Genomic DNA, 25,902 nt, shown 5'->3' with positions numbered 1-25,902 from the left:
ACCATATATTAAGCTAAATTTTCTCTACACCCTAGCTACGGTGGTAACACTACATTGTGCACCCTTTCCTTCTCCCCTGTGTGCTCTATGAACGGTATGTTTTGTCTGTACAGCGTGCGAGAAACAACTTTCACAGTATCCCAATACATGTGATAGCAATAAATCAAATCAAATCAAAAGAACCTTAAAGCATTGTTCCAGCAAGTTAATCCTGCTGCAGAATGTCTCTGCTACATAGACTCTTTCTGCAAGTCTGGCACTTCCAACTAACATTGAAATGACTACATTTGGAGGTCACCCTCATTACTCACTGATAGGCCCAATTTCTTCTGAGAGTTCCGCTCTATCACTGCCAAGTTCAATCGTGCAAGATGAACACTTGACTTTGCAAAACTGGAACACATTTCATCAAATAAAACTGCAGTCTATACCACATGAAACGTTATGAAGGCAGCCAATTTTTAACCACAGGAGCTGCACCCATTTAGCCGACAGCAGATCATTAAGGATTAACTCGCGGAGGAAACATAACAAAATCAGAGTAGCTACCCCTAAACTGTGAGGCACCCAACAATGTATTCGAAAATGGTAACTGCATCTCTTTCACAAAGTCCAAGTTTGGGGGGGGGGGGGGGGGGGGGGGGGGGAGGAGGATAGAATTTTGTTTACCCTCTAATCCCTTTCTAGCTATGTCGGTCCTGGGATCAAATCCTCATCTGCTCCCGGATTGTCACCAGCATTACTGCAGAATCAGCATTACAAGGTGTGCATCAGCCACTTGATGAGGGCATTCGTCCAATTTACCAGCTGATTAGTTACATTGTGCATTCATTTATCTGAAGTTCATGAATTAACATACAGGGGGAGGTGGTGGGGTAGTGGTATTGGCACTGGATTGAACATAAGAACCTAAGAACTAGGAGCAGGAGTAGGCATCTGGCCCCTCGAGCCTGCTCCGCCATTCAATAAGATCATGGCTGATCTTTTTGTGGACTCAGCTCCACTTACCCGCCCGCTCGCCATAGCCCTCAATTCCTTTACTGTTCAAAAATGTATCTATCCTTGCCTTAAAAACATTTAATGAGGGAGCCTCAACTGCTTCACAGAGCAGGGAATTCCACAGATTCACAACCCTTTGTGTGAAGAAGTTCCTCCTCAACTCAGTCCTAAATCTGCTTCCACTTATTTTGAGGCTATGCCCTCAGTTCTAGTTTCACCCGCCAGTGGAAACAACTTCCCTGCTTCTATCTTATCTATTCCCTTCATAATCTTATATGTTTTTATAAGATCTCCCCTCATTCTTCTGAATTCCAATGAGCATAGCCCCAGTCTACTCAGTCTCTCCTCATAAGCCAACCCTCACAACTCCGAAATCAACCTTCTGATTCTCCTCTGCACCCCCTGCAGTGCCAGTATATCCTTTCTCAAGTAAGGAGACCAAAACTGTATACAGTACTCCAGGTGTGGCCTCACCAGCACCTTATACAGCTGCAACATAATCTCGCTGCTTTTAAACTCCATCCCTCTAGCAATGAAGGACAAAATTCCATTTGCCGCCTTAATTACCTGCTACACCAGCAAACCAACTCCTTGCGATTCCTGCACAAGGACACCCAGGTCCCTCTGCACAGCAGCATGCTGCAATTTTTTACCATTTAAATAATAGTCCATTTTGCTGTTATTCCTACCAAAATGGATTGGTAATCCAAACGCCAGGAGTAATGCTTTGGGGACCTGGGTTCAAATCCCACCACAGCAGATGGTGAAATCGGAATTCAATAATGATCTGGAATGAAAAGTCTTGTGATGACCATGAACTCATTGTCAACCACTGTAAAAACCCATCAGGTTTACTAATGTCCCTCAGGGAAGGGAATCTGCCGTATCTTACATGGTCTGACCTACATGTGACAGCAATGTGGTTGACTCCCAAATATCATCTGAGCAAGGACAATTAGGGATGTCCTAGCCAGAAATACCCACACCTGGTGAACAAAAATCAAGTTGCTGTATGAGGTTTGGAGGTCATTGTTTAAAAATAAGGCGTCGCCCATTTAAGATGGAGATAAGGTGAAAAACTTTCACTCAGAGGGTGATGAGTTTTTGGAAATCTCTTCCAGAGAAGATTGCAGAAGAAGAGTCTTTGAATACTTTTAAGGCAGAGGTGGATATGTTCTTGGTAAGCAAGGGGGTGAAAGGTTATCGGGAGTTTACTATCAGATCAGCCATGATCTTATTAAATGACAGAGCAGGCTCGAAGGGCCAAATGGCCTCATCCCGCTTCTTGTTTGCATGTTAGTATGAGCTGAAAAGGTTCGATACACATGCTCTGCTGAGATATTCCTGAAATTAGAGGATACACAAAGGATGCACTAGAGGACACGCATCTTGTTCTATTGGCACCATGGCGATGTACCTTGAGAAAAGGCCCCCACTTCTTCCTTGAAGGAAAATTCCTCAGGAAGATTGGGAGTGTTGGCTTAGCAAAACAGGAGTAAATGCTTCAAGGAACTCCAGCAAATCCTGAAAGCCAGCTTGTGAATACTCCCTTCAAAAGGGAGCAGTCACCAGTGATGAATGGATGTCTGTCAGGTAAGAACTTTTAACAAGCACACCATTAACACGCAGAAAATGTTAAGAGCTGTGAGGCTGCAGTGCTAACCACTGTGCCGCCCCATTTTTGGGCCTGATTCTCCCATTGGTGGGTCCGGTCGGGAGAATCGCATCGTTTGCCCTTTTTCGGGATTTGAGCATGCGCCGGGAACGCATGCGCATCTCCCAGAGCCGGAGAACAGTCGGAGTCCTTGGCGCTGTGAGGCAGCAGTGCTAACCACTGTGCTGTCATGCCATCCTGTGTAGAATATGGGGCAATAAAGTGAGCTAGTTTTTAACATCCCAGCAGCCTTCAGTGCTCGTCTGAAATTCAAGTGCATGGATTTTGGAATTCGATAATCATAATTCGAAACAAGGCACGAAGCCTTGCAAGAGATTTAGAAATAGTTCCTTACAATCTAGCATAAACCACAATTATGTAAGAAGTTATTTGAGAAATTTTCTAGAATTTTTAGAACTGTCCAGTTTTGACTGATGTGTCGCTGTAAGGCTGGTATTTGTGGTTGTGCTATTTACATCAAAACTTATTTTGTGAGGTGTCATCATTTTTGTCACATTTCAGCAGGCGATGTGACAAGTAATTCACAGCTCACTGCATCAGTTGACGTTGGCTTTATTAAATTGCTGTCGTATTATTATTTTCATGCATGTTGTAATCTCACAACCCTGCTTTATCAAGCGCACAGTGATTCCATTTGAGTGTCGCAATGAACATCCTTCACCGCGCAGCGATCGATAAATTGAATTCAAAGGAAAAAGGATACTTTGGAGGAAGTGACAAGGTTGTAACATAAAGGGAGGGATTAGGCTAAGTCACATTTTAAATGTCAAAGTGTATCCAGCCTGTCTTATTAAGGTAATCTAATCTCTGTTCCAGCCCTGACCTTCATCCTTGACGATTGTGACTCAAACTAATGCAGCCTAGCTCTACTATAGTTGGCCAGGTAATGCAGCTAATCTACAAGACTTTCAACTCACCTCTAATCCTAACTCTTATCTTGTTGGTTTCCTTGTAGTAGGGGGCTTTTTCGATCATGCCATGCCTGTAACCACACATACCCATTACAGGGCAGCCAACTGGTACAGCTGTTGATAATTCTTTGCTGATTTTATTCTCTTGATACTTGTATCTGTCCCAAAGAAACAACTTTTAAAAAATTATTTACCCAGTCTGGCCTACATGTGATTCCAGAGCCACAGCAACGTGGTTGACTCTCAACTGCCCTCTGAACAGGGGCAACTAGGGATGGGCAATAAATGCTGCGATGCCCATGTCCCATGAATGTCACTGGCAAAACCAGCATTTGTTGCCCCTCTCTTGTTGCCCTTGAACTGAGTAGTTTGCTGTCTTTTCTTTTGTTTATTCATGGGACATGGGCATTGCAGCATTTATTGCCCATCCCTAATTGCCCCTGTTCAGAGGGCAGTTGAGAGTCAACCACGTTGCTGTGGCTCTGGAGTCACATGTAGGCCAGACCAGGTAAGGATGGCAGATTTCCTCCCCTAAAGGACACTAATGGATCAGATGGGTTTTTCCGGCAATTGACAATGGTTTCATGGTCATCAGTGCATTCCTAATCCCAGATACTTTTTGTGAAATTCAAATTTCACCATCCGCTGTGGCGGGATTTGAACGTGGATCCCCAGAACTTTAGTTGAGTTTCTGGATTAGTAGTCTTGTGATAATACCACTAGGGTGTCACCTCTCCCTTTTCAGAGGGCATTTAAGAGTCAACCACATTGCTGTGGGTTTGGAGTCACATGTAGGCCGGGCCAGGTAAGGACAGCAGATTTCCTTTCCTACAGGACAAGATGGATCTTCACAACAAGCAACGGTAGTTCCACATTCACCACTTGCTTTATATCCAAGTTTTAATTAATTAAATTTGATCTTCACCAGCTTCCGTGGTGGGATTTGAATCCATGCCTCCGTGTCTGGGCCTCTGGATTACTAGTCCAGCAGCATTACTGCTATGTGACATCTTCCTTTGTAAATGCTCTCACCTTACTATGAGGGCATAATGCTCTCAGTAGCTTTGAGAAGAGGTTGGATAAACTTGGTTTGTTCTCACTGGAACGACAAGAGGTTGAGGGGCGAGGTTTACAAGATTATGAGTGGCATGGACAGGGTGGATAGTCAGATGCTCTTTCCTCAGATAGAAAAGTGAAGTACTAGGGGACATAAGTTTAAGGTGCGTGGGGAAAAATTTAGAGGAGATGTGCGAGGCAAGTTTTTTCTTCACAAAGGGTGGTGAATGTCTGGGACCCGCTGCCCGGGGAGGTGGTGGGAGCAGGTACAATAGCGGCATTTAAGGGGCAACTAGATGAATACATGAATAGGATGGGAATGGAAGGATACGGACTCAGCAAGTGCATATGGTTTTAGTTTGGGCAGGCAACATGATCGGCGCAGGCTTGGAGGGCCTGTTCCTGTGCTGTCCTGTTCTTCGTTCTCTTTGTTCTTTAGCTTCATGAAAGCTGCCATGATTCAGGCTAACCTTTCTGCAATATCTGGTATTATATTTTGATTCCATGATGCTAGCTCTTGAGCTGAACCCTCAACGTTGTGCTTCTTGTATATCCTGTCTCAATATCAGCTTGGAGCACAAGCCGCAGCAGTTTTCTCCTGCTCATAAATTGAACTAAATCAGCTTTGCTTGAAGAAACATAAACTATTGTCCTCATGCCCATCCAGCAGTCTAGCCTCTCCTGCTATTTCCTTTGCAATGATGCCTCCTGCAAGCTCTGTGAACAATGCTTTCTATATCACTTCATCTGTAAACAGATACTGTTCCTTTGGCTCATTTTACGCTTTCAACTTCAATTCTGGTAGAGATTCTTCCCTCAGATTCTTCCATTAAGCTCTGCACTTGTAATTTTTTAAATGTATTCATTCACAGGATTTGGGCATCGCTGGCAAGCCCAGTTATGTTTTGCTCACTTCCTAACTGTCCTTGAGAAGGTGGTGGTGAGCTACCTTCTTGAACCACGGCAGTCTGTCCCACAGTATCGTCAGATAGGGAGTTCTGAGATTTTCCGACTGATGGTGAAAGAACAACGATAGGTATCCAAGTCCAGGTGGTTTGGAGGGGAACTCAGAATTGGTGACACCTCCTGCCCTTTGTTCTTTTAGATAGCTGAGGTCCTGGGCTTGGAAGACACCGTTGAAGAATTTGCTGCAGTGCGGATGATACAGACTGTGATGCTATGCTGGTAGTGGAGGGTGTGAACGTTTAAGGTGTTGGATGGAGCGCCAGTGAGGTGGCTGGCTTTGTCCCAAACGGGGCGGACCTTCTTAATTGTTGTTGGGGCTGCACTCATCCAGGGAAGTGGAGAGTGTTCCATCGCACAGCCTGCCCTGTGCCTTGTAGATGGTGAAAAGATTTTTGGGGAGTTAGGTGGATTGACATCAAAATTTATCTCTGGTGGGTCTTCCACTCTCCATTTCTAGAGCTCTGATCCGGATAGTAGTTCAAGAGTGTGCTTCTGAAACCACCCCTGATCTAGGCCGTTTCCTCAATCCTTTTGTTTAACTGGAGTGAGACTGGGGGAGAGAGTCTTAGCAGGAGTGCTGAGAGTAAGCTAAGAAGTGATTTAATTATTCATTTATTCATTTAAGGGTATTCCTAGTATATTTCGCGGGCTTTTTTCAGGGTTTTGAATTGAGGAAGTGAGGTCAGCTGAAGGGGATTCTGGGAGGTTGAGTCTTAGTATAAAAGGCAGTTAACTGGAGGGTTCGCCGGGAGCATAAAAAGCTGTCTGCACTATACAGCGGGCAGCGTCGGGAGCGGGCAGTGTAGTGAGTGGGTAGCAGAGTGTGCACTATAAGGGCTTTGGCTCACAGGGCTTGGGCAAGGCTAGTTATTTTTTACCCAACCCTGTAAAGGATAATGGCAGGTATGAGTGATCGGCCAGTTCAGTGCTTCCGATGTGGGATGTGGGAGTTCCTGCAAACACCTAGCTTCCCAGAGGTTCACATATGTGCCAGGTGCGTGGAACTGCAGCTCTTAAGGGACCGTGTTAGGGAACTGGAGCTGCAGATCGCTGACCTTAGCCTAGTCAGGGAAAATGGGAGAAAAATTGACAGCAGTTATAGGCAACTAGTTACACCGGGGCATCGGGAGAATGACACGTGGGTCACAGTTAGGAGGAGTAAAGGGCAGAAGGGTAAAGTACAAGGGAGGACTCCAGAGGTGTCTCAAAATAGGAAGGGCTTGGTGACAGGTGTGAGAGGGGAGGGGAGTGGACAGTTAGAAGAGGGGTCACCTGTGGTTGTGATGCATTTTGGTGGGAATAATGTAAGGAGGAGCTACACGATAAATGGAAGAACCATAAAGGGTGTAGAGACGCAGAGGGACCTGGGTGTGCAAGTCCACAGATCTTTGAAGGTGACGTCACAGGTGGAGAAGGTGGTGAAGAAGGCATATGGCATGCTTGCCTTTATAGGACGGGGCATAGAGTATAAAAGTTGGGGTCTGGTGTTGCAGATGTATAGAACGTTGGTTCGGCCGCATTTGGAATACTGCGTCCAGTTCTGGTCGCCACACTACCAGAAGGACGTGGAGGCTTTGGAGAGAGTACAGAGGAGGTTTACCAGGATGTTGCCTGGTATGGAGGGGCTTGGTTATGAGGAGAGATTGGGGAAACTGGGGTTGTTCTCCTTGGAAAGACGGAGGATGAGGGGAGACTTAATAGAGGTGTATAAAATTATGAAAGGCATAGATAGGGTGAACGGTGGGAAGCTTTTCCCCGGGTCGGTGGTGACGTTCACGAGGGGTCATAGGTTCAAGGTGAAGGTGGGGAGGTTTAACACAGATATCAGAAGGACATATTTCACACAGAGGGTCGTGGGGGCCTGGAATGTGTTGCTGGGCAAGGTGGTGGAGGCGGACACACTGGGAACGTTTAAGACTTATCTAGACAGCTATATGAACGGAGTGGGAATGGAGGGATACAAAAGAGTGGTCTAGTTTGGACCAGGGAGCGGCGCGGGCTAATTGTTCCTTGTTTCTCGTGGAAGTGGAAATGACTAGGGTTGGGAAGCATTTTCCGATCAGGGCCATTGTGATCTCCTGGACTCGTTTCGATCGCCTCAGGGGGTCGGAGAGGAATTTCCCAGATTTTTTTTCCCCATATTGGCCCTGGGGTTTTTCACTCTGGGTTTTCGCCTCTCCCTGGAGATCACATGGTCTGGAATGGGGGGGTGGGGGTGAGTTAATAGGTTGTAATGAACAAAGCATCGTAGCTGTGGGGGACAGCTCGGTGGATAGGATATTGGTATGTAGATAGGCTGGAAAATTGGGCGGGGATCCTGGATTCAGGATTCAATCCTGGACCGGGGAGCGGCGCGGGCTTGGAGGGCCGAAGGGCCTGTTCCTGTGCTGTATTGTTCTTTGTTCTTTTAATTCTTGTTTTCACAATCACTTGATTTATTAGCATTTCTAATAAGATGCTGATGATTTACAAATTGCCCACAATCTTAATTCCTGTTCTAATCCCTGACTGCCGTCTGCTTTGCATTCTGGTTATACCTGATGATCTCAATGCCTCCATTACCTCCTTCTCTTGAGCTATTTTAGTCATTCGCCTGCCATTGCCTGTATACCCTGAAAGCCCCCAACACAGCGTTCAACACCCTGTGATTCCAGACACATTATTACTGCATGGTTGCCTCCCAAATTGATGTTAAATAGTTCGTATCTAGCTTCCCTCTGGTCCTTCTATCTGGAATGTCGTTGATGTGATACTGTCTAACTGTTGTCTCCTTAATGACACTCTTACTCCCTCTCATATCCAGAATCTTCCCTTTTCATCTCTAAAACCTATCCACTCTATTGATGGTGATTCCACTCTGCATTCAGATCGTACAACCTGAACACAGTGGCGCAGTGGTATTGTCACTGGACTAGTAATCCAATGACTCAGGGCACGATCTTGGGGACCTGGGCTCAAACCCCACACCGCAGTTAGTGGAATTTGAATTCAATAAAAAATCTGGCATTAAAAAAGTCTAATGACCATAAAACCATTATCAATTGTCGGGAAAACCCATCTGGGTCACTAATGTCCTTTAGGGAAGGAAATCTGCCATCCTTACCTGGTCTGGCCTACATGTGACTCCAGACCCACAGCAATGTGGTTGACTCTTAAATGCCCTCTGAAATGGAGGGCAGTTAGGGATGGGCAATAAATGCTAGGCCCAGTCAGGGACGCCTGCATCCCATAAATGAATAAAAAGAAAACCATCCACGCCCGACACTTTCGCCTTGCAGAGTTGCTGCACTTTCACCTCAAGCTTTGTTGGGGGAACATAAATTTTGTTTATTGAAATTGTTTTAAAACTTTTCTTATCATCTCTTGAAAAGCTACCCAACAGCCAATCGCTCTCAGCTTTACTGCACCAACTGTTGTCCTTTCTCCGTTATTGACTTTCTTGGCATATGATCGTATTAAACTTCAAAAGCAACTTTCACATCATCTCCACTGTCCCAAAAGCTCAAGCTCTTCACCACTCTAAACATTTCCTCTCACTTCAAATATCTTCAATGTTCCATAAATCTCTAAGTTCATCCAAGGCTTGTTAGCTGTTTCCAGACATGGGGAGATTGTTCTAATGATTCTTTTGCAATCTCAGGATAGGACAGGTAAAAAGCAGGGAGCCCACCACCTTTCGCTCCCAGAATCACACGTTCGTGAGCCTTCTAATTTCCAGGTATCTCCCCGAATTAAAAATCTTCAGACCTTTCAAACTTACACATGGTGCCACCCAATTGTTACTTCCTGAATGATCAGATTGCCTCTTCCTCCAGTGGTCCAATGTACTCTCACCTCTGAGTCACACCTCTGAGTCACAAGGCTCCAGGTTCAGGTCCTGCTCCAGGACTTGAGGTGCAGGGCTGAGAGAATGCCACTCTGTCTTTTGGGTGAGATGTTAAACCCATGTGCTTCCTTGGGGGGATGGGTGGCTTGGGTCACTGTCTGTGTGGAGTTTGCACATTCTCCCCGTGTCTGCGTGGGTTTCCTCCGGGTGCTCCGGTTTCCTCCCACAGTCCAAAGATGTGCAGGTTAGATGGGTTATCCATGGTAATGTATGGTGATTGGGGTGGGCCTGCATAAGATGCTCTGTCAGGAAAGTCGGTGCAGACCCGATGGGCCGAATGGCTTCCTTCTGTACCGTAGGGAGTCTATGATTACAATAGTGGCTACACTTCTAAAGAAGTATTTAATTTGACTATTATGTCCTTTTAACAGTTCAGTGGTTGTGAAAGGCGCTATATAAATGAAGTTTGTCTTTTTCACAAGTCCTCATCAATGTCCAGTGATTCCCCACTGTAGAGACATTGAATGAGGATAGGATTCGACTTGGCTTCGATATTTCCTACTGGTTAAATTGAATCCAACACACAGGATGGAAGTGACAAAGGAAAAGTAGCTGATTTATGAGGGGGTGGAGCTTGCAGGGCTGAGTCAGTAAAGGAGGGGAGAGGCGGGGAAGACATTTTGCAGTCGAAAAAGCATTACCTTGGTTGATCGGCAGTGAGTCAGAAGGCTATGGGTTCAAGTTACATTGAAGCACATCGTTTAGTCTGACACGTCAATGCAGGGCTGACGGAGTGCTGCATTACAGAAGGCGTCGCCTTTCCAATGAAACGCTGAGGAGTGTCTCGGTATGATTCATGGTTGAGTAGGAGTCACTCCAAGGCCAGGTGGGACTGGGAAATTCCCACCGAGTATCAGCAGGCTCTTTGCCAGTCTGCCACATCTTGCATCCCAGCCGCGGTGGGACCTTTCGCAGGTGGGACTGGAAAATTTAGGCCTAAGCTGACTTTTATTCCTCTGTTCATACCTCCTTAGTCAGGTAACAACATCGTGGGCCGAAGGGCCTGTTCTGTGCTGTACTGTTCTATGTAACCTCAGTGCTGCTAAGTAGGACCCTTCTGTGTGCTAACTGGTTGCTTGTTCTTGCCCACATAACAACTGCACATAACAGTGGCACAGTGGTTAGCACTGCTGCCTCACAGCACCAGGGACCTGGGTTCAATTCCCGGCTCGGGTCACTGTCTGTGTGGAGTTTGCACGTTCTCCCCGTGTCTATGTGGGTTTCCTCCGGGTGCTCCGGTTTCCTCCCACAGTCCAAAGATGTGCAGGTTCGGTGGCTTGACCATGATAAATTGCCCCTAAGTGTCCCAAGATGCGTACCTTAGGGGATGAGTGGGGTAAATGCATGGGGTTAAAGGAATGGGGTGGGTGGGGTGGGATGCACCGGGGTAAAATACTCTGTTGCAGAGCCAGTGCAGGCTTGATGGGCCGAATGGCCTCCTTCTGCATTGTAGCAGTTCTATATTGGGTAAAATACTGTTGGAGAGTTGGTGCAGGCTCGATGGCCGAATGGCCTCGTTTGGCATTGGAGCAGTTCTATATTGGGTAAAACACTCTGTTGGAAAGTCGGTGCAGGCTTGATGGGCCGAATGGCCTCCTTCTGCATTGTAGCAGTTCTATCTTGGGTAAATGACTGTTAGAGAGTCAGTGCAGGCTCGATGGGCTGAATGGCCTCCTTCTGCATTGTCACAGTTCTATATTTCTCTTTTGCATCAGCAGCTTTGAACACAAGGATAAATTCGAATCACTATCATAGCTTCAGGTTCAGTTCTTGTATGGCATATCAATGAAATCCTGTTAGCTTTTCGACAAAATAAATTATATTCTTCCTGGGGGATCTGCGTCCTTTAATCAGTGAAGTAGAATCGTCCGGGAATTGTAAAATTAAATTGACTTCATTGCGTCGCCACAAACATCTCAAGCCATGAAGCGAGTTGTAAGGGAACAGTAAACTTACCATTGCACTGCATGATGCCATCTCCTTCACTCGTAACATAACTTCTTGACTAAACGTCGTTGGCCAGAAGACCTGAGACACCAGCCCCCGGCTGCACGCTTCTTGCGCGGTTAACTTTCTCCCACAAAACAGCATTTCGTTGGCCTGCAAGCGGGAAACATACATAATTGTGATTGTTCCTTCACAGCGTTCCCTGGTTAGAACAATATGCCTCCAGTGCTTATATGAAATAAGGCAACCAATTAATGGAGCAACCTCAGTAAGACTATGCTAAATAGTCTTCAACCATACAAATGCACAAGTTCGCCAATGAGTAAAAAAAACCTTGAATGTTCGCAATCCAAATACAGAAATAGAAAGAAATCCACCAATGGTTAATCCCTATTTAAAATATTTTGGGTGTAATCCTTTCCTTCAATCCTGGATCTGTCCTGCGATATGGCTTCTCGGAGGCCATTGATTGTCCAAACCAGCCTCCCATCCATTGACTCTGTCTACACTTCCTGCTGCCTCAGCAAAGCAGCCAGCATAATCAAGGATCCCACGAACCCCAGGCATTCTCTCTTCCACCTTCTTCCATCGGGGAAAAAGATACAAAAGTCTGAGGTCACCTATCAACCGACTCAAGAACAGCTTCTTCCCTGCTGGAGTGCATAACCGTGAAAAAGACTCCAAGTCAAGAAACGTATGAGTCATGTTTTTGTTGTGGAGTTAAAAAGATTAATCACCTTGCGGCACTTTACGGTTTCAAACAATTATTTAAAGAAAAAAAGCATAATTGTGCTCTAAATAAACCTGTTTGTGTTTTAATAGCCATAGCTATAACCATGGTTATAGATAATGCCTTTGAATCAAGGAGGATTTTATGGCTACCACTAATATTGTGACTAATATAGCTGTAAATAGCTACAGCTATGAATAAGTTATTCTGAATGTGCTAAAATATTCCATTTTTTAATCAACAGGTGAAAACATTGGCTTAATTTTTTGTCCTTAAACTAAAGTTTATTTTAGGGATGACATTACTGACAAAATTACAGTAAAAAAACCCCCAAACAGTAGATAATTCAGGGTTAGTTTTTTGCATCAATTCAATACACGTATTAAATTTCAATTATTTATTTAAATAAATGAATTATAATACATTCATTATAATTTATTATAATACATTATGTTTATTCAAATAAATAATTTATGAAATATTTCTTCAAATGTATAATTTATTTGCTATAATATATATTTACTATAAATTTATAATATTTTGTATATTAAAATATATAATTTACTGATTTATAATTTAATTCAGTACATGTATTCTATTTGCCAATGCAAATTGTACATGTACCAGAGATTTCTGGCGACTTGTCAAGAATTTTGTTCAGAAGTACCCGAATTTTCATCTTCTCGTTCCCAATAGTTTTTATTTTAGCCAGTTTTTAAAAAAAACTTGCTGGCCCCTGTTCTAGACTTCATACACGGAAATGTGTCGCGGGGTACTGCTGGGACCAGGAACGGAAATCCCAGGTCCCCAGTGACAGATACAACCCTTCAATCATTAAAAAGCAGCCTGTGGTACTGTATACCTGTCCCCTCAGTGAAGCTGTGATATTCACTCCACCGGCTGCTGATTTTAATTGGCATTTGTCCCACTTGCACTAATCGGCTTCGACTGCCTTTTCCTCATGATCTGAATGGTCTGCACCATGTCAAACGTGAAGCAACACATTCATTTTCATAGAATCATTGAGTCATAGGATCCCTACAGTGCAGAAAGAGGCCATTTGGCCCATCAAGTCTGCCAGCCCCTATCCCCGTAACCCCATGTATTTACCTGTCCCCACCCGACACTAAGTGGCAATTTAGCATGGCCAATCAACCTAACCCGCACATCTTTGGACTGTGGAAGGAAACCGGGAGCACCCGGAGGAGACCCACGCAGACACGGGGAGAATGCACAAACTCCACACAGTAACCCAAGCCAGGAATCGAACTCGGGTTCCTGACACTGTGAGGCAGCAGTGTTAACCACTGTGCCACCATGCTGCCCATTTTGACCAGATAACAAAAAAAACTAGACAATGTTGGAAACGCACGACAGGTAATAAGGCGGCATGGTGGCACAGTGGTTAGCACTGCTGCCTCGCCAGCGCCAGGGACCTGGGTTCAATTCCAGCCTCGGGAACTGCCTGTGTGGAGTTTGCACGTTCTCCCTGTGTCTGCGTGGGTTTCCTCCAGGTGCTCCGGTTTCCTCCCACAGTTCAAAGGTTGATTGGTGGTGTTAAATTGCCACTTAGTGTCAGGGGGATTAGCAGAGTAAATACTTGGGGTTAGGGGGAGGGGAAATAGGGCCTGGGTGGGATTGTTGTCGGTGCAGGCTTAATGGGCCGAATGGCCTCCTTCTGCACTGTAGGGATTCTATGATTCTTGATTCTATGAAAATGTAGTGTCCGCGGAGAGAAAGGAGGTGTTAACGCTCTCAAATGTCGTGCCTCCGTCACAAGATAAAAGCAGGGAACAACATGTACTTACATTTATACAGACAATTTTGCCCTTAACAGAAGAGGTTATCTCCTGAAACTAAGAACTCACTAGAGCGACTCCCATTATCTGTGGAAAGGTGTATGACGAACATCCAGCTGGTGTTAGGCGTATAGTCGCGTACGGCGTCTGGAACCAGGCTTTCTCACTCGCCCATACAATGTCACAGAGCGGGAGTATGGAGGCACCCAGTCCCAGGGCTGGTCCATTCACTGCCACAACAATGGGTTTCTTAAACTGAATGAAGGCATTCACAAAATCCCTGAAGGAAAAAAAGAAAGCAGATAATAAATCGATCAGTAGCCAATAACAGGTTGTTCAGTTGCTGTCAAACCTGCGGAGATTTTCCAGCATTTTCTGTTCTTGTTTCAGATTTCAGCATCCGCAGTATTTTGCTTTGACAACAGATTATTCCTGATGAGCTCGGGCTTTACGGTGGACGGCACGGTGGCACAGTGGTTAGCACTGCAGCCTCACAGTGCCAGGGACCCGGGGTTCGATTCCCGGCTTGGGTCACTGTCTGTGCGGAGTCTGCACATTCTCCCCGTGTCTGTGTGGGTCTCCTCCGGGTGCTCTGGTTTCCTCCCACAGACCAAAGATGTACGGGTTAGGTGGATTGGCCATACCAAATTGTCCCTTAGTGTCAGGGGGACTAGCTAGGGTAAATGCATGGGGTTATGGGGTTAAGGCCTGGTGGGATTGTGGTCGGTGCAGATCCGATGGACCAAATGGCCTCCTTCTGCACTGTAGGATTCTATGATTACTTCTGGTTAGTATAGGAATTGAAGTAGAAGTCCCAAATGACCACAGGCTGCTCCCCGCTTTGAGGGGGAGAGCTGACTGGTGGCGATTTAACCTGAGGATCTACTTTTGTTCTGGAGACAGATGATTTGGATTTGTGTGGATGGAACAGCATCTCAACATATACCGATGACCATCACTAAGACAGCATGAATAAGGTCAGAAGAGGCTGCTTTGGAGAGAGTAGCTTTGCCACAGAAGGAGGATGAGGCAAGGTCGATGGCATATAGGGAAAAATGGCACAAATATACAACCTAGAGGAAGACATAGGCCGGGATTGTGCCACCTCACTCGGGCGAGGCTCGTAAAATCCTGCCCTAGGCCATCGGAGAATTCTGTTCTGTGAGCCTCGGCCGCCCCGATTCTGGGGCGGGCGTGCCAGTAAAATTCCAGCCATAGTGTCCTGAAGAGAGAGAGAAGGGTAGTGGAATTATTTTTGAGTTGCACTCGCTGTCACAGGCATAATGGGATGAATGGTCTCCCTCCGTGCTTCAGAGGCAGTGATATATTTTTGAATGGTTGTGAGTAGAATTGAACATGTTCCGAAATAAAAGCTAGGTGGAACAGATGGGCAGCTTAATTTAGAACACGTACAAAAACGAAGATGATTAAAATGTGCATGATTCAGTTAAATTCACCAATGGGGTCATCAAAACTGATGATGTCAGGAAAAGCCTTGCAGTTTTTGGACTGGTGATGGAAGCCTGCTAGTAATGACATCGGGATCCTGCTGACACACTTGGCAAAACATCAATTATCGAATTGGAGGACACTCCAACACAGCTTCACTGGCTTGTTCACACACAGTCACCTTTCAAAACTCTCAGAGAGATCAAAATTACAAAGCAATCCACCAGAAACGTTAGTCAAGCTTCAGGAATCAGAAGAGAAAATGCTGGAAAATGTGGTTTCAGATTCCAGCAGTAATCCACAGTAATTTGCTTTTATCCAGTCAACCTTCAGATGTTGGCTGTTACACGGGACATTCCCAGGATGTGATATTTCATATTTGCAGCATTCACAGTTTACTTGATGACATTTTAGCCCAGGATTATTAGATTATTATCTGATCATATTACTGTACATTAGTGCACATTAACGTACAGGCTTAATGCAGATTCTCACAACCAGCAAAACTGGGGGAGGTGGGGGGAACGCTGTAACTTGTTTCCGACTATTCCAATTCTCTGACAGAATTCCAGAGACAATGTGGAGAATTTTACCGGCACGTCCGCCCGAGGTCCGTATGATCCCGCCCGAGGCCAACCGAGAATGCCGTTCTCCGAGCCTCGCCCGCCCCCGGAATCGGGGCAGGTGTGCCGGTAAAATTCCAGCCAATGTTGCTCAAGAACACCGTGCTGATTACAGCTGAGAGATTCTCCAAAGTGCATGCGGGGTTGGAGTTCAGATGCCTGCCAGCCGAAGGCACAAACATAGCCGTCATCCCACTGCGTCTGACAGAGTTATAGTTCCAAATCCTGCACCCCTCGTACAAGCTGAAGTCTCAGAGGACAAAAAGCGGTCACTGAACCTTCTCAAAGGCACAAAAGATCTGAGGCTGGTACAGCACACAAGCTGGCCCCATCACCTGTATGTTCAGCTTTTTGATAGGGCAATGCAGCATGTTCCACTCACTCTTCCACAAGATTTCTCCAGCAATTATTCTTCCCTTTCAAATACCTGTCCAATTCTCTTCCAAAGGCTACCACTGAACCTACTTCTACCACTCTCTCAGCAACACATTCCAGATCATAACACCTCTACTTTCTCAGGAGGCTAAGGAAGTTCAGCATGTACGCTACGACTCTCACCAATTTTTACAGATGCATCCACAGAAAGCCTCCTTTCTGGATGTATCACAGCTTGGTATGGGCTCCTGCTCTGCACAAGAAACTACAAAGGGTTATGAACGTAACCCAGTCCATCACTCAAACCAGCCTCCTATCCACTGACTCCATCTACACTTCCCACTGCCTCGGAAAAGTAGTTAGCATAATCAAGGACATCACCCACGCTGGACATTCTCTCTTCCACCTTCTTCAGTTGGGAAAAAGATACAAAAGTCTGAGAACACGTACCAACCGACTCAAGAACAGCTTCTTCCCTGCTGCCATCAGACTTTTGAATGGACCTAGCTTATATTAAATTGATCTTTCTGTACACCCTAGCTATGACTGTAACACTACATTCTGCACCCTCTCCTTTCCTTCTCCCCTATGTACTCTATGAACAATATGCTTTGTCTGTATAGCGCACAAGAAACAATACTTTTCACTGTATCCCAACACGTGACAATAAAAAATCAAATCATATCAAACAACTTGCTGTGCAAAAGCACTGTGATTTAATAACAACATTAGAATGAAATGTCTATCTTTCCTATCATTGGTACCAACCTCACCTTCAACATTTCTATCCATCAGTATCCAGCTGGCTGATGCAGCAGTGGGAACTAAAACAACAGAATAAACCTCTTGACAGAAGTGATTGGTTCAGTTTTTTTTTGCTTTTTGATGGATTTCCCTCAACATTCACAGCTCTCCATGGGTGAAGAACAGAGTGTGCACAAGTATGAAGTTTTTGTCATATCACTAACCCATTTTCTCTTGGCTTTCCATTCAGTGCTTTCTAACAAGGTGAGTGACATTGCATCACTTAAAGTGCAGTGTCCTATCCCTTTAAGGTTACAAAGAGCAAATTGCTCTCAGGTACAGTTTTTGGCACAGATATTAAGTACAAGATTTCGGGCGGAATTTTACCGGCATGTCTGCCCGAGGTCCATATGATCCAATGAAGAATGGAGAAAAGTTAAAGTTAAAAGTTAACATTTATTTGTTAGTCACAAGTAGGCTTACATTCACACTGCAATGAAGTTACTGTGAAGATCCCCTAGTCGCCACACACCGGCGCCTGTTCGGGTACACTGAGGGAGAATTTAACACGGCCAATGCACCTAACCTGTACATCTTTGGACTGTGGGAGAAAACCGGAGCACCCGGAGGAAACCCTCGCAGACACGGGGAGAAGGTGCAAACTCCACACAGACAGTGACCCAAGCCGAGAATCGAACCTGGGTCCCTGGCGCTGTGAGGCAGCAGTGCTAACCACTCGGCCACCGTGCCGCCCCCGGAATGCCGAGTCTCGTCCACCCATGGAAATGGGGTGTTTCTTTGAAGTGCCACACATAAGTTTTGCTTGACCCTTGAAGTACAATGGACGGGAAATGCATGCTGGATATACTGTTAATATAATTCTGCAAGCAGATCCTCAGCAACAGTCAGTAATTAGATTCAGACAACTGCATCCGTGCAGGTGAGTGGGGGAGATGGCAAAAATCTAGATGCAGAAATATATTAGAATGCATTTTGTATTTTGTGATGTATTCCACACAAAGAAAAAGTAAACTTTCATCTTTATTTGCCCAAAATTCATAAATAGCTAGAAATATAAAATAGTCACACTACCAGAAGGGCGTGGAAGCTTTGAAAAAATTGCAAAGAAGGTTCACCAGGATGTTGCCTGGTCTCGGGGGAGTTGGTTATGAGGAGAGGTTGAATAAACTAGGATTGTTTTCACTGGAAAGACGGAGGGTGAGGGGAGACCCGATAGAGGTTTACAAAATTATGAGAGGCGTAGACAGGATGGATAGTCAGAAGCTTTTTCCCCAGGGTGGAAGTGTCAATTACAAGGGGGCACAGGTTCAAGGTGAGAGGGGGAAAGTTTAAGGGAGATGTGCGGGGGAAGTTTTTCACACAGAGAGTGGTGGGTGCCTGGAACGCACTGTCAGAGGAGGTGGTGGAAGCCGGCACATTAGCAACATTTAAGAGGTATCTGGATGGGTGCATGAATAGGGAGAGAATAGAGGGATACGGACCGAGTAAGGACAGAAGGTTTTATTTTTAGTTTACTTAGGGCATCATGATTGTCACGGGCTTGCAGGACCAAAGGGCCTGTTTTTGTGCTGTACTTTGTTCTTTGTTCAAAACAGTGGCAGGATCTGGATAGATGGTGAAAGTATACAAATTTGCAGAGGTTCTGAATAAAATTCACGACCTCAGAAGGCGTATTGTTAAGTAGCAGCATTTGGTAATGCGAAATGTTGCAGAACATTGCAATATTTTAGCTGTAACGTGTATTTTGACCTTCCTAATAAAAACCTATACCCTTGAAAAATTGGACTGTAAAGATAAGGAGTTACTTAACCAGACAGCAAGCAGAAATGATGACATTGGGAAGTGATGGGAACATGTTTATTTACTTGCAGTGGGTAAAGAAAATATTCTTGCTGCCAGCAAACTCCCAGAGGGACTGATATGAATATTATCCTTGGAGGGAAAGTTAAGCCAAAAGAGAGTACATTTTGTTCCAAGAACTCGCCCCCCATTGTCTGTGTATAGAAATAAACAAAATGTTCCTTGGCGTTCCTTTTTCTTTGTTAAAAGAAGAGTTCAATTTTACAACCAAACAATTTTCTGTCCTGTTGCTGCATTGTGGCATGGCCACTGACAGGGAGAAGGTTTCAGGGTTCAGGAGTGACTGCATTCGTTTGAATGGGGAGTGACCAATCTGGGAGACTATCATGTTGGTTTGCTGTACACTTGAGGGATGCTTTCCACCCCTTGAACTGAAAATAGGCGCAGATCTTCAAAGGAAAAGTGCAGTACGCTGTTTAACAGTCGTGAAATAAAGTCATTCGTCCAACACAGACTCAGAAGCGACTTTTTGTCGCGATTTAGCAACTCTTCAATATCAAATTCAATCTTCTGCTCTTTTCAGCTTCAAATGAACAACTGTGTCCAACGTGTTTTTAAAGTTCCTCCACTTCAGTTATGTTTGTTCCTTTCAGAAAGTGCCTTCGAACATAAGTTTATGTTCGTAACAGCACTGCTTTGCAGTCAGGTATCACTGGACTGCTGGAACTCTTTCTAAACCATTGCATCGCTTTTAAGTTTCTCTTCACTTCCATTCCAGTTCCCTTCCCGCATCTAGTGGTGATCGATGGCAGACTCTTCCCTGATTCCACAGACCATCTGCTGCTCCCATCTTCCCCTCGGACAGCTCACCTCAGCCAGCCCCCTCGGACATCTTCCCCTCGAATACCTCCCCTCAGACATTACCCCTTGGATATCTCGCCTCGGACATCTCCTGTCGGATATCTTCCCACGGAATTTTTTTTAATGCCCTTGTGACCAGTAGATTCCCGTTTTGGCTTTCTGTGCAAAGAACTTCCTGGAACTTCCACCACTGGGCAGCACAGTGGGACAGTGATTAGCCTCACAGTGCCAGGGACCCGGGTTCGATTCCCGGCCTGGGTCACTAGTAGTGCGGAGTTTGCAATTTCTCCCCATGTCTGCGTGGGTTTCCTCCGGGTGCTCCGGTTTCTTCCCACAGTCCAAAGATGTGCGGGTTAGGTGGATTGGCCATGATAAATTGCCCATTAGTGTCAGGGGCACTAGCTGGAGTAAAGGCATGGGGTTTTGGGGATAGGGCTTGGATGGGATTATGGTCAGTGCAAACTTGATGGGTTGAATGGCCTCCTTCTGCACTGTAGTGATCCTAAATTTCCCTTTGTTTGTTTGAATTTAGTCCTCAAACATCTCCATGGAGCTCGCTCCTCTCCCTCTTTGTAACCTTCTCTGGCCCGCCTTCATCCCTGCGCTCCGGGAATTCTGCTTTCCTGCACATCTTCTGCTTCCGCCGCTGATTTCCCATTGACTCCACCCCACGTCGCTGGAAAACTTGCGGCAGCGGTGCGCTGTCCGCGGGAGCAGTAGATCCCGCTGGTGTGAACAGCCGGAATATTCCGGCCATTGGCCTCCAACTTGCTTGGCTTTATGGCTCAGTAGATTAATACTGCTTCACTGTGATTGGAGGTGTTAAGTGCCAAATCTACTCGCACTTGTTGACTGTTGCTCCTGCTCTTTCAGTGATCTTAAGGCTTGTACTTTGAGCCTTGAAATAAATGATGAACCAGTGATTTCCCATAGGCCGTTGCCAATGCACTATAGAATCATAGAATCCCTACAGTGCAGAAGAAGGCCATTCGGCCCATCGAGTCTCCACCGACCACAATCCCACCCAGACCCTATCCCCACAACCCTATGCATTTACCCTAGCCAGCCCCCCTGACACTCGAGGGCAATTTGGCATGGCCAATCCACCTAACCTGCACATCTTTGGACTGTGGGAGGAAACTGGAGCACCCGGAGGAAACCCACGCAGACATGGGGAGAACGTGCAGACTCCACACAGACAGTGACCCAAGCCAGGATTCGAACCCGGGACCCCGGCGCTGTGAGGCAGCAGTGCTAACCACTGTGCCACTGTGCCACCTAGTGTCCACCTTGTTAACTGGGCTCATGTGCCGAACGGTTTCTGCTGTTCATGGCAAGCCGGTAAATGGTGTCAAGTGGGTCCGTTCTGCCGTTCAGCTTTGGCTGAGGTAGTCTTACTTAATGCCTGCCTGCTTGCTGTCCATCTTAAGATGTTATGTTAGTAAAACAACCAAAACAACCCCTCCCAAGTAAACAACAGTGCGAAGAGACAGATGGTTTCGATTTATCTCTCTGAGCTTACACCAGCAACGAAATAGAGATCAAAGGGATAAAAGTTACAAATGCTGAGATAAGATAGAAAATGGCACACTTGCCTTTATCAGCCGGGGCACTGAACACAAGAGTTGGCGAATCATGTTGCAGCTATATAAAACCTTGGTTAGGCCACATTTGGAACATTGCGTGCAGTTCTGGTCACCACACTACCAGAAGGACGCAGAAGCTTTGAAGAGAGTACTAAGAAGGTTCACCAGGAGATGCTTGGTCTCGAGGGTGTTGGCTATGAGGAGAGGTTGAATAAACTAGGATTGTTTTCACTGGAAAGACGGAGGCTGAGGGGAAATCTGATAAAGGGTCTACAAAATTATAACAGGCACAGACAGGGTGGATAGTCTGAGGGTTTTTCCCCAGGGTGGAAGTGTCAATTACAAGGGGGCACCGGTTATGTTTAAGTTTATTTATTAGTGTCACAAGTAGGCTTACATTAACACTGCAATGAAGTTACTGTCAAAATCTCCTCCGTTCAAGGTGAGAGGGGGAAAGTTTAAGGGAGATGTGTGGGAGAGGTTTTTCACGCAGAAGCGGTGGGTGCCTGGAACACGCTGCCAGAGGAAGTGGTGGAAGCAGGCACATTAGCAACATTTAAGAGGTGTTTGGACGGGTACATGAATGAGGAGGGAATAGAGGGATACGGACTGAGTCAGGGCAGAAGGTTTTATTTTTGTTTGGTTTGGGCATCGTGATTGGCACGGGTTTGGAAGGCCGAAGGGTCTGTCCCTGCGCTGTACTTTTCTTTGTTCTTTGTAAAATGCTGGGAAGATGCTGCAGATTCCCGCAGTGTCTGGAATGTGTGAGGAACATTTTGAGTTTTGACTATTTGAAAGATCATTCTGCCTTCCCTGTGTTTCAATTTAAATTTGCTGTGCGTTCCCTGCAAGCTGTGTGCAACTCGAGAAACACCGTTCGCAAAGTACCTTATTGATTCCGCGATCCGGGCACTCTCTTTCCTTCTGTCACTGGACAACCTGCCAATTAGGTAGGAATAGTCTAGGCCACTGCAGAACACGCTCCCCACGGCGCTAAGCAGCAGAAGCTTGCTGTCGTCGGCCGAGGCATTACCAAGCGCTCTCCGCACCTCCTTCATAATCTGTAAAGACAACAGTAACGTTCAACTATTGTCATCACTAACAGATGGAGAAGGGCAACAAACCCTCAGAAAGCTTTTGTCCTCCACTCTCACTGGCTGCAGCACACATCTGAGCTCAATCTGTAGATGTGAGCGTAAATGCTCCTCGAGTCTCTAACATTAACAAAAAAAAAGTCGTTGGCTGATATAAACCACACTTCATTTTAAAGCTGAAATTTATTGATTATTATTTACTTCATACCCATCGTGCCGTCCCTCAGTAAATGAGTGGAGAGAAAGAGATCCTACAGTAATAATGGAACAAGGAATACCCTGTGCTTTACTGCTGAAGCATATTTCATCTTGGCTAAAGGAAACAGCGATGGGAGCTTTCTCAGCCCCACATCATCCTTCAGCCAAACAGCTGGCATACTTTGCTCGGGAAAACCTGGGTGAATGAACAAACATTTTAATGGATCGCAGTTAAAAGCTTTAAGGATCAGTAAGAAGCGGAAATATTTCCTACAGCAGGCGGCTGTAATCTGATAAAAAAGAGAGGGATTTCTTTATTCATTTGTGAGACATGGGTGTCGCAGGCTGGCCAGCATTTTTATCTGACAAAGGAGCAGCGCTCCGAAAGCTTATGGTATTTGCTACCAAATAAACCTGTTGGACTTTAACCTGGTGTTGTGAGACTTCTTACTGTGTTCACCCCAGTCCAACGCCGGCATCTCCACATCAGCATTTATTGCCCATCCCTAGTTGCCCTTGAGAAGGTGGTGGCAAGCTGCCTTCTTGAACAACTGAATGGCTTGCTTGGTCATTTCAGAGGGCAGCTGAGAGTCAACCATGTTGCTGTGGGTCTGGAGTCACATGTAGGCCAGACCGGGTAAGGACAGTAGATTTCCTTCCCTAAAGGATATTAGTGAACCAGATGGGTTTTTCACGACAATCCACAATGGTTTCATGGTCATCAGTAGATTCTTAACTCCAGACATTTTTTATGGAATTCAAATTCCACCATCTGCCGTGGTGGGATTCGAACCCGGGTCCCCAGAACGTTAGCTGAGTTTCTGGATTAATAGTCTAGCGATAATACCACTGGGCCATTGCCTCCCCTAACGATCCCTGGATAGTCTCAGGTGAAGGCGCCTGAACAGGGGGGTTGACCAGATTTTTGTCAACCGCGCATCTTAATGGAGCTTCCGCTGCAAGTTGCCGCAGCGAAGCAAACCTGCTTTGAGGAAATTCACCCCCTAAAGTTGCAAAATAAGGAAGGTCAACGATATGGAAGGAGTGAATGGGCATCAGAGGCAACTGAATTGCTCTTAATTGTTATTTAAGCAGGAGCTATATAAAGGAGATAGCTAAAACTTCCCCGTGCAATTATCAGAATGCGCAGTACTCGGTTGCAAGTGAGTGATCAATGCTAAAACTTACTGCAATATTTAAAAAGGGGCTGGGTAATTATTTAAATGAGAATTTAAAAATTCTCAAGCAGGAATCGAGACTCGGTAGATATCAGCTGTTCCATTACTAATACATTTTCTGTGCACTTTCTGTGAACAGAACTGAATGATGTCCAAAGATGTGCATGTTAGGTTGATTGGCCATGCTAAATTGACCCTCATGTCAGGGGGATTAGCAAGGTAAATGTGTGGGGTTACGGGAGCAGGGCCTGGGTGGGCTTGTGGTCGGTGCAGCCTTGATGGGCTGAATGGCCTCCTTCTGCACTGTAGGGATTGTAGGATTCTCTGATTCTATATAGCGAGAAGCCGCAGACCTATGGCAGTGTCCACTTCAAAAGAAGTTATGTTGTTGCAATGATAAAAATTAACCACCCAACAGGGATCCCAGCCCTCACTGCATAATCCGAGTTGTGCCTTTGTTTGGCAGAATACCTTCATCACTAACCTGTCCTGTGATTTATTGATCACTCAACACGAGTTGTCACTGAGTGGAATTGGCTCAGAGAAATATTGAAAATAAAACAGAAATGTCAGGAGGCATGGAAGGGTGACCTTTAACTCGTGCTCACTGCATGACTATCTGCTGAGATTTGAGTCGTTCTTACAAGTTTTGCTATGCTTTACAACATGTCAACACTGAGAGGATGTTGTTTGCTTAAATCCGAGAGGATTTGTATTGTGCTCGGAAATGCTGTGTAAACAATGATCCGCATTCCAAAAAAAAACCCAACGTGTTGAGTAGAGGTTGAATAAACTAGGATTGTTTTCACTGGAAAGAAAAGAGGCTGAGGGGAGACCCGATAGAGGTCCACAAAATGATGAGAGGCATAGACAGGGTGGATCGTCAGAGGCTTTTTCCCAGGGTGGAAGTGTCAATCATAATGGGGCACAGGTTCAAGGTGAGGGGGGGGAAGTTTAAGGGAGATGTGCGGGGGAAGTTTTTCATGCAGAAAGTGGTGGGTGTCTGGAATGCGTTGCCAGAGGAAGTGGTGGAAGCAGGCACATGAGCAACATTTAAGAGGCATCTGGATGGGTGCATGAATAGGGAGGGAATAGAGGGATACGGACCGAGTAAGGGCAGAAAGTTTTTTTTAGTTTAGTCAGGGCATCATGATCGGCACAGGCTTGGGGGGCCGAAGGGCCTGTTCCTGTGCTGTACTTCTCTTTGTTCTTTGTGTTTCACCCTGTTTGTTTTTTACCCTTTACTCACCCTCCAAACGAGGAAAAGGTGTTTCTTACCAGATAATTTTTCTATCGATTGTTTTTCCATCCGTGTCAAGAGCCAAGTGGTAATCAGTAATTCAAGTACCATCAGAAAATAGACTGCAGTGCCAATAATAATTTAACTGCGCCTTAATTTTCTTAAAGGTCCTCATTTTATGCAACACAGGACGGTAGCTGGAATTAGACAATAAATCAAAATGGGGTTGATTTATTTTTTATTAAGAGACTGAGGTGAAGGATTCAACAATGACTTGCATTAATATCGCACCGTTAGTATTGTAAAACACCTGAAGCTGCTTCGCAGGAGAGCTACGGAACCGAACAACGTGAGATATTGGGACACGTGACCCAAGGCTTGGTTAAAGGGATAGGTTTCAAGGAATATCCTAAAGGAAGACAGGCAGATAGAAAGAGCATCAAAAAGCTTTTGGAAGGGAATTCCGGAGCTTAGGATCTTGGCAGCCAAAGGCACAGCCACCATTAATGGAGGGATTAAAATCGAGACCAACAGAAGGCCTGAAGTGGAGTCCTCAATACCAAAAGGAAAAGGTAGGAAGAGCAGTTTATGTTCTAATGGGAGGTTAAATGAGTATTGCTTATACGTTACACAGGGTATGCCTGTGGCATGGTGGCATTGTCGTTGGACTAGTAATCCAGGGACCCAGGTTCAAATCCCACCACAGCAGATGGTGAAATGTGGATTCAATAAAAATTTGGACTTAATAAGTCTCATGCTGACCA

General features: G+C 45.5%; 1 protein-coding gene across 1 annotated transcript in view; it reads right to left on the bottom strand.

The window, feature by feature from the left end:
- Positions 1-25,902, bottom strand: part of LOC144492493 (chromodomain Y-like protein 2) — a 137,651-nt gene that overhangs the window by 3,535 nt on the left and 108,214 nt on the right. Inside the window, exons 4-6 of the mRNA XM_078210576.1 lie at positions 22,317-22,489; positions 14,039-14,249; positions 11,450-11,593 (exon numbers count right to left, since the gene is read on the bottom strand). Of these exons, the coding sequence (XP_078066702.1) occupies positions 11,450-11,593; positions 14,039-14,249; positions 22,317-22,489 (528 nt within the window). The remainder of the gene's footprint in view (positions 1-11,449; positions 11,594-14,038; positions 14,250-22,316; positions 22,490-25,902) is intronic.

This window comes from Mustelus asterias, chromosome 4 (assembly GCF_964213995.1).
Source record: "Mustelus asterias chromosome 4, sMusAst1.hap1.1, whole genome shotgun sequence".
Classification (NCBI taxonomy): Eukaryota; Metazoa; Chordata; class Chondrichthyes; order Carcharhiniformes; family Triakidae; genus Mustelus; species Mustelus asterias.
Note: the sequence above shows the minus strand (reverse complement) of the source record. Positions and strands in the feature narration are given on the sequence as shown.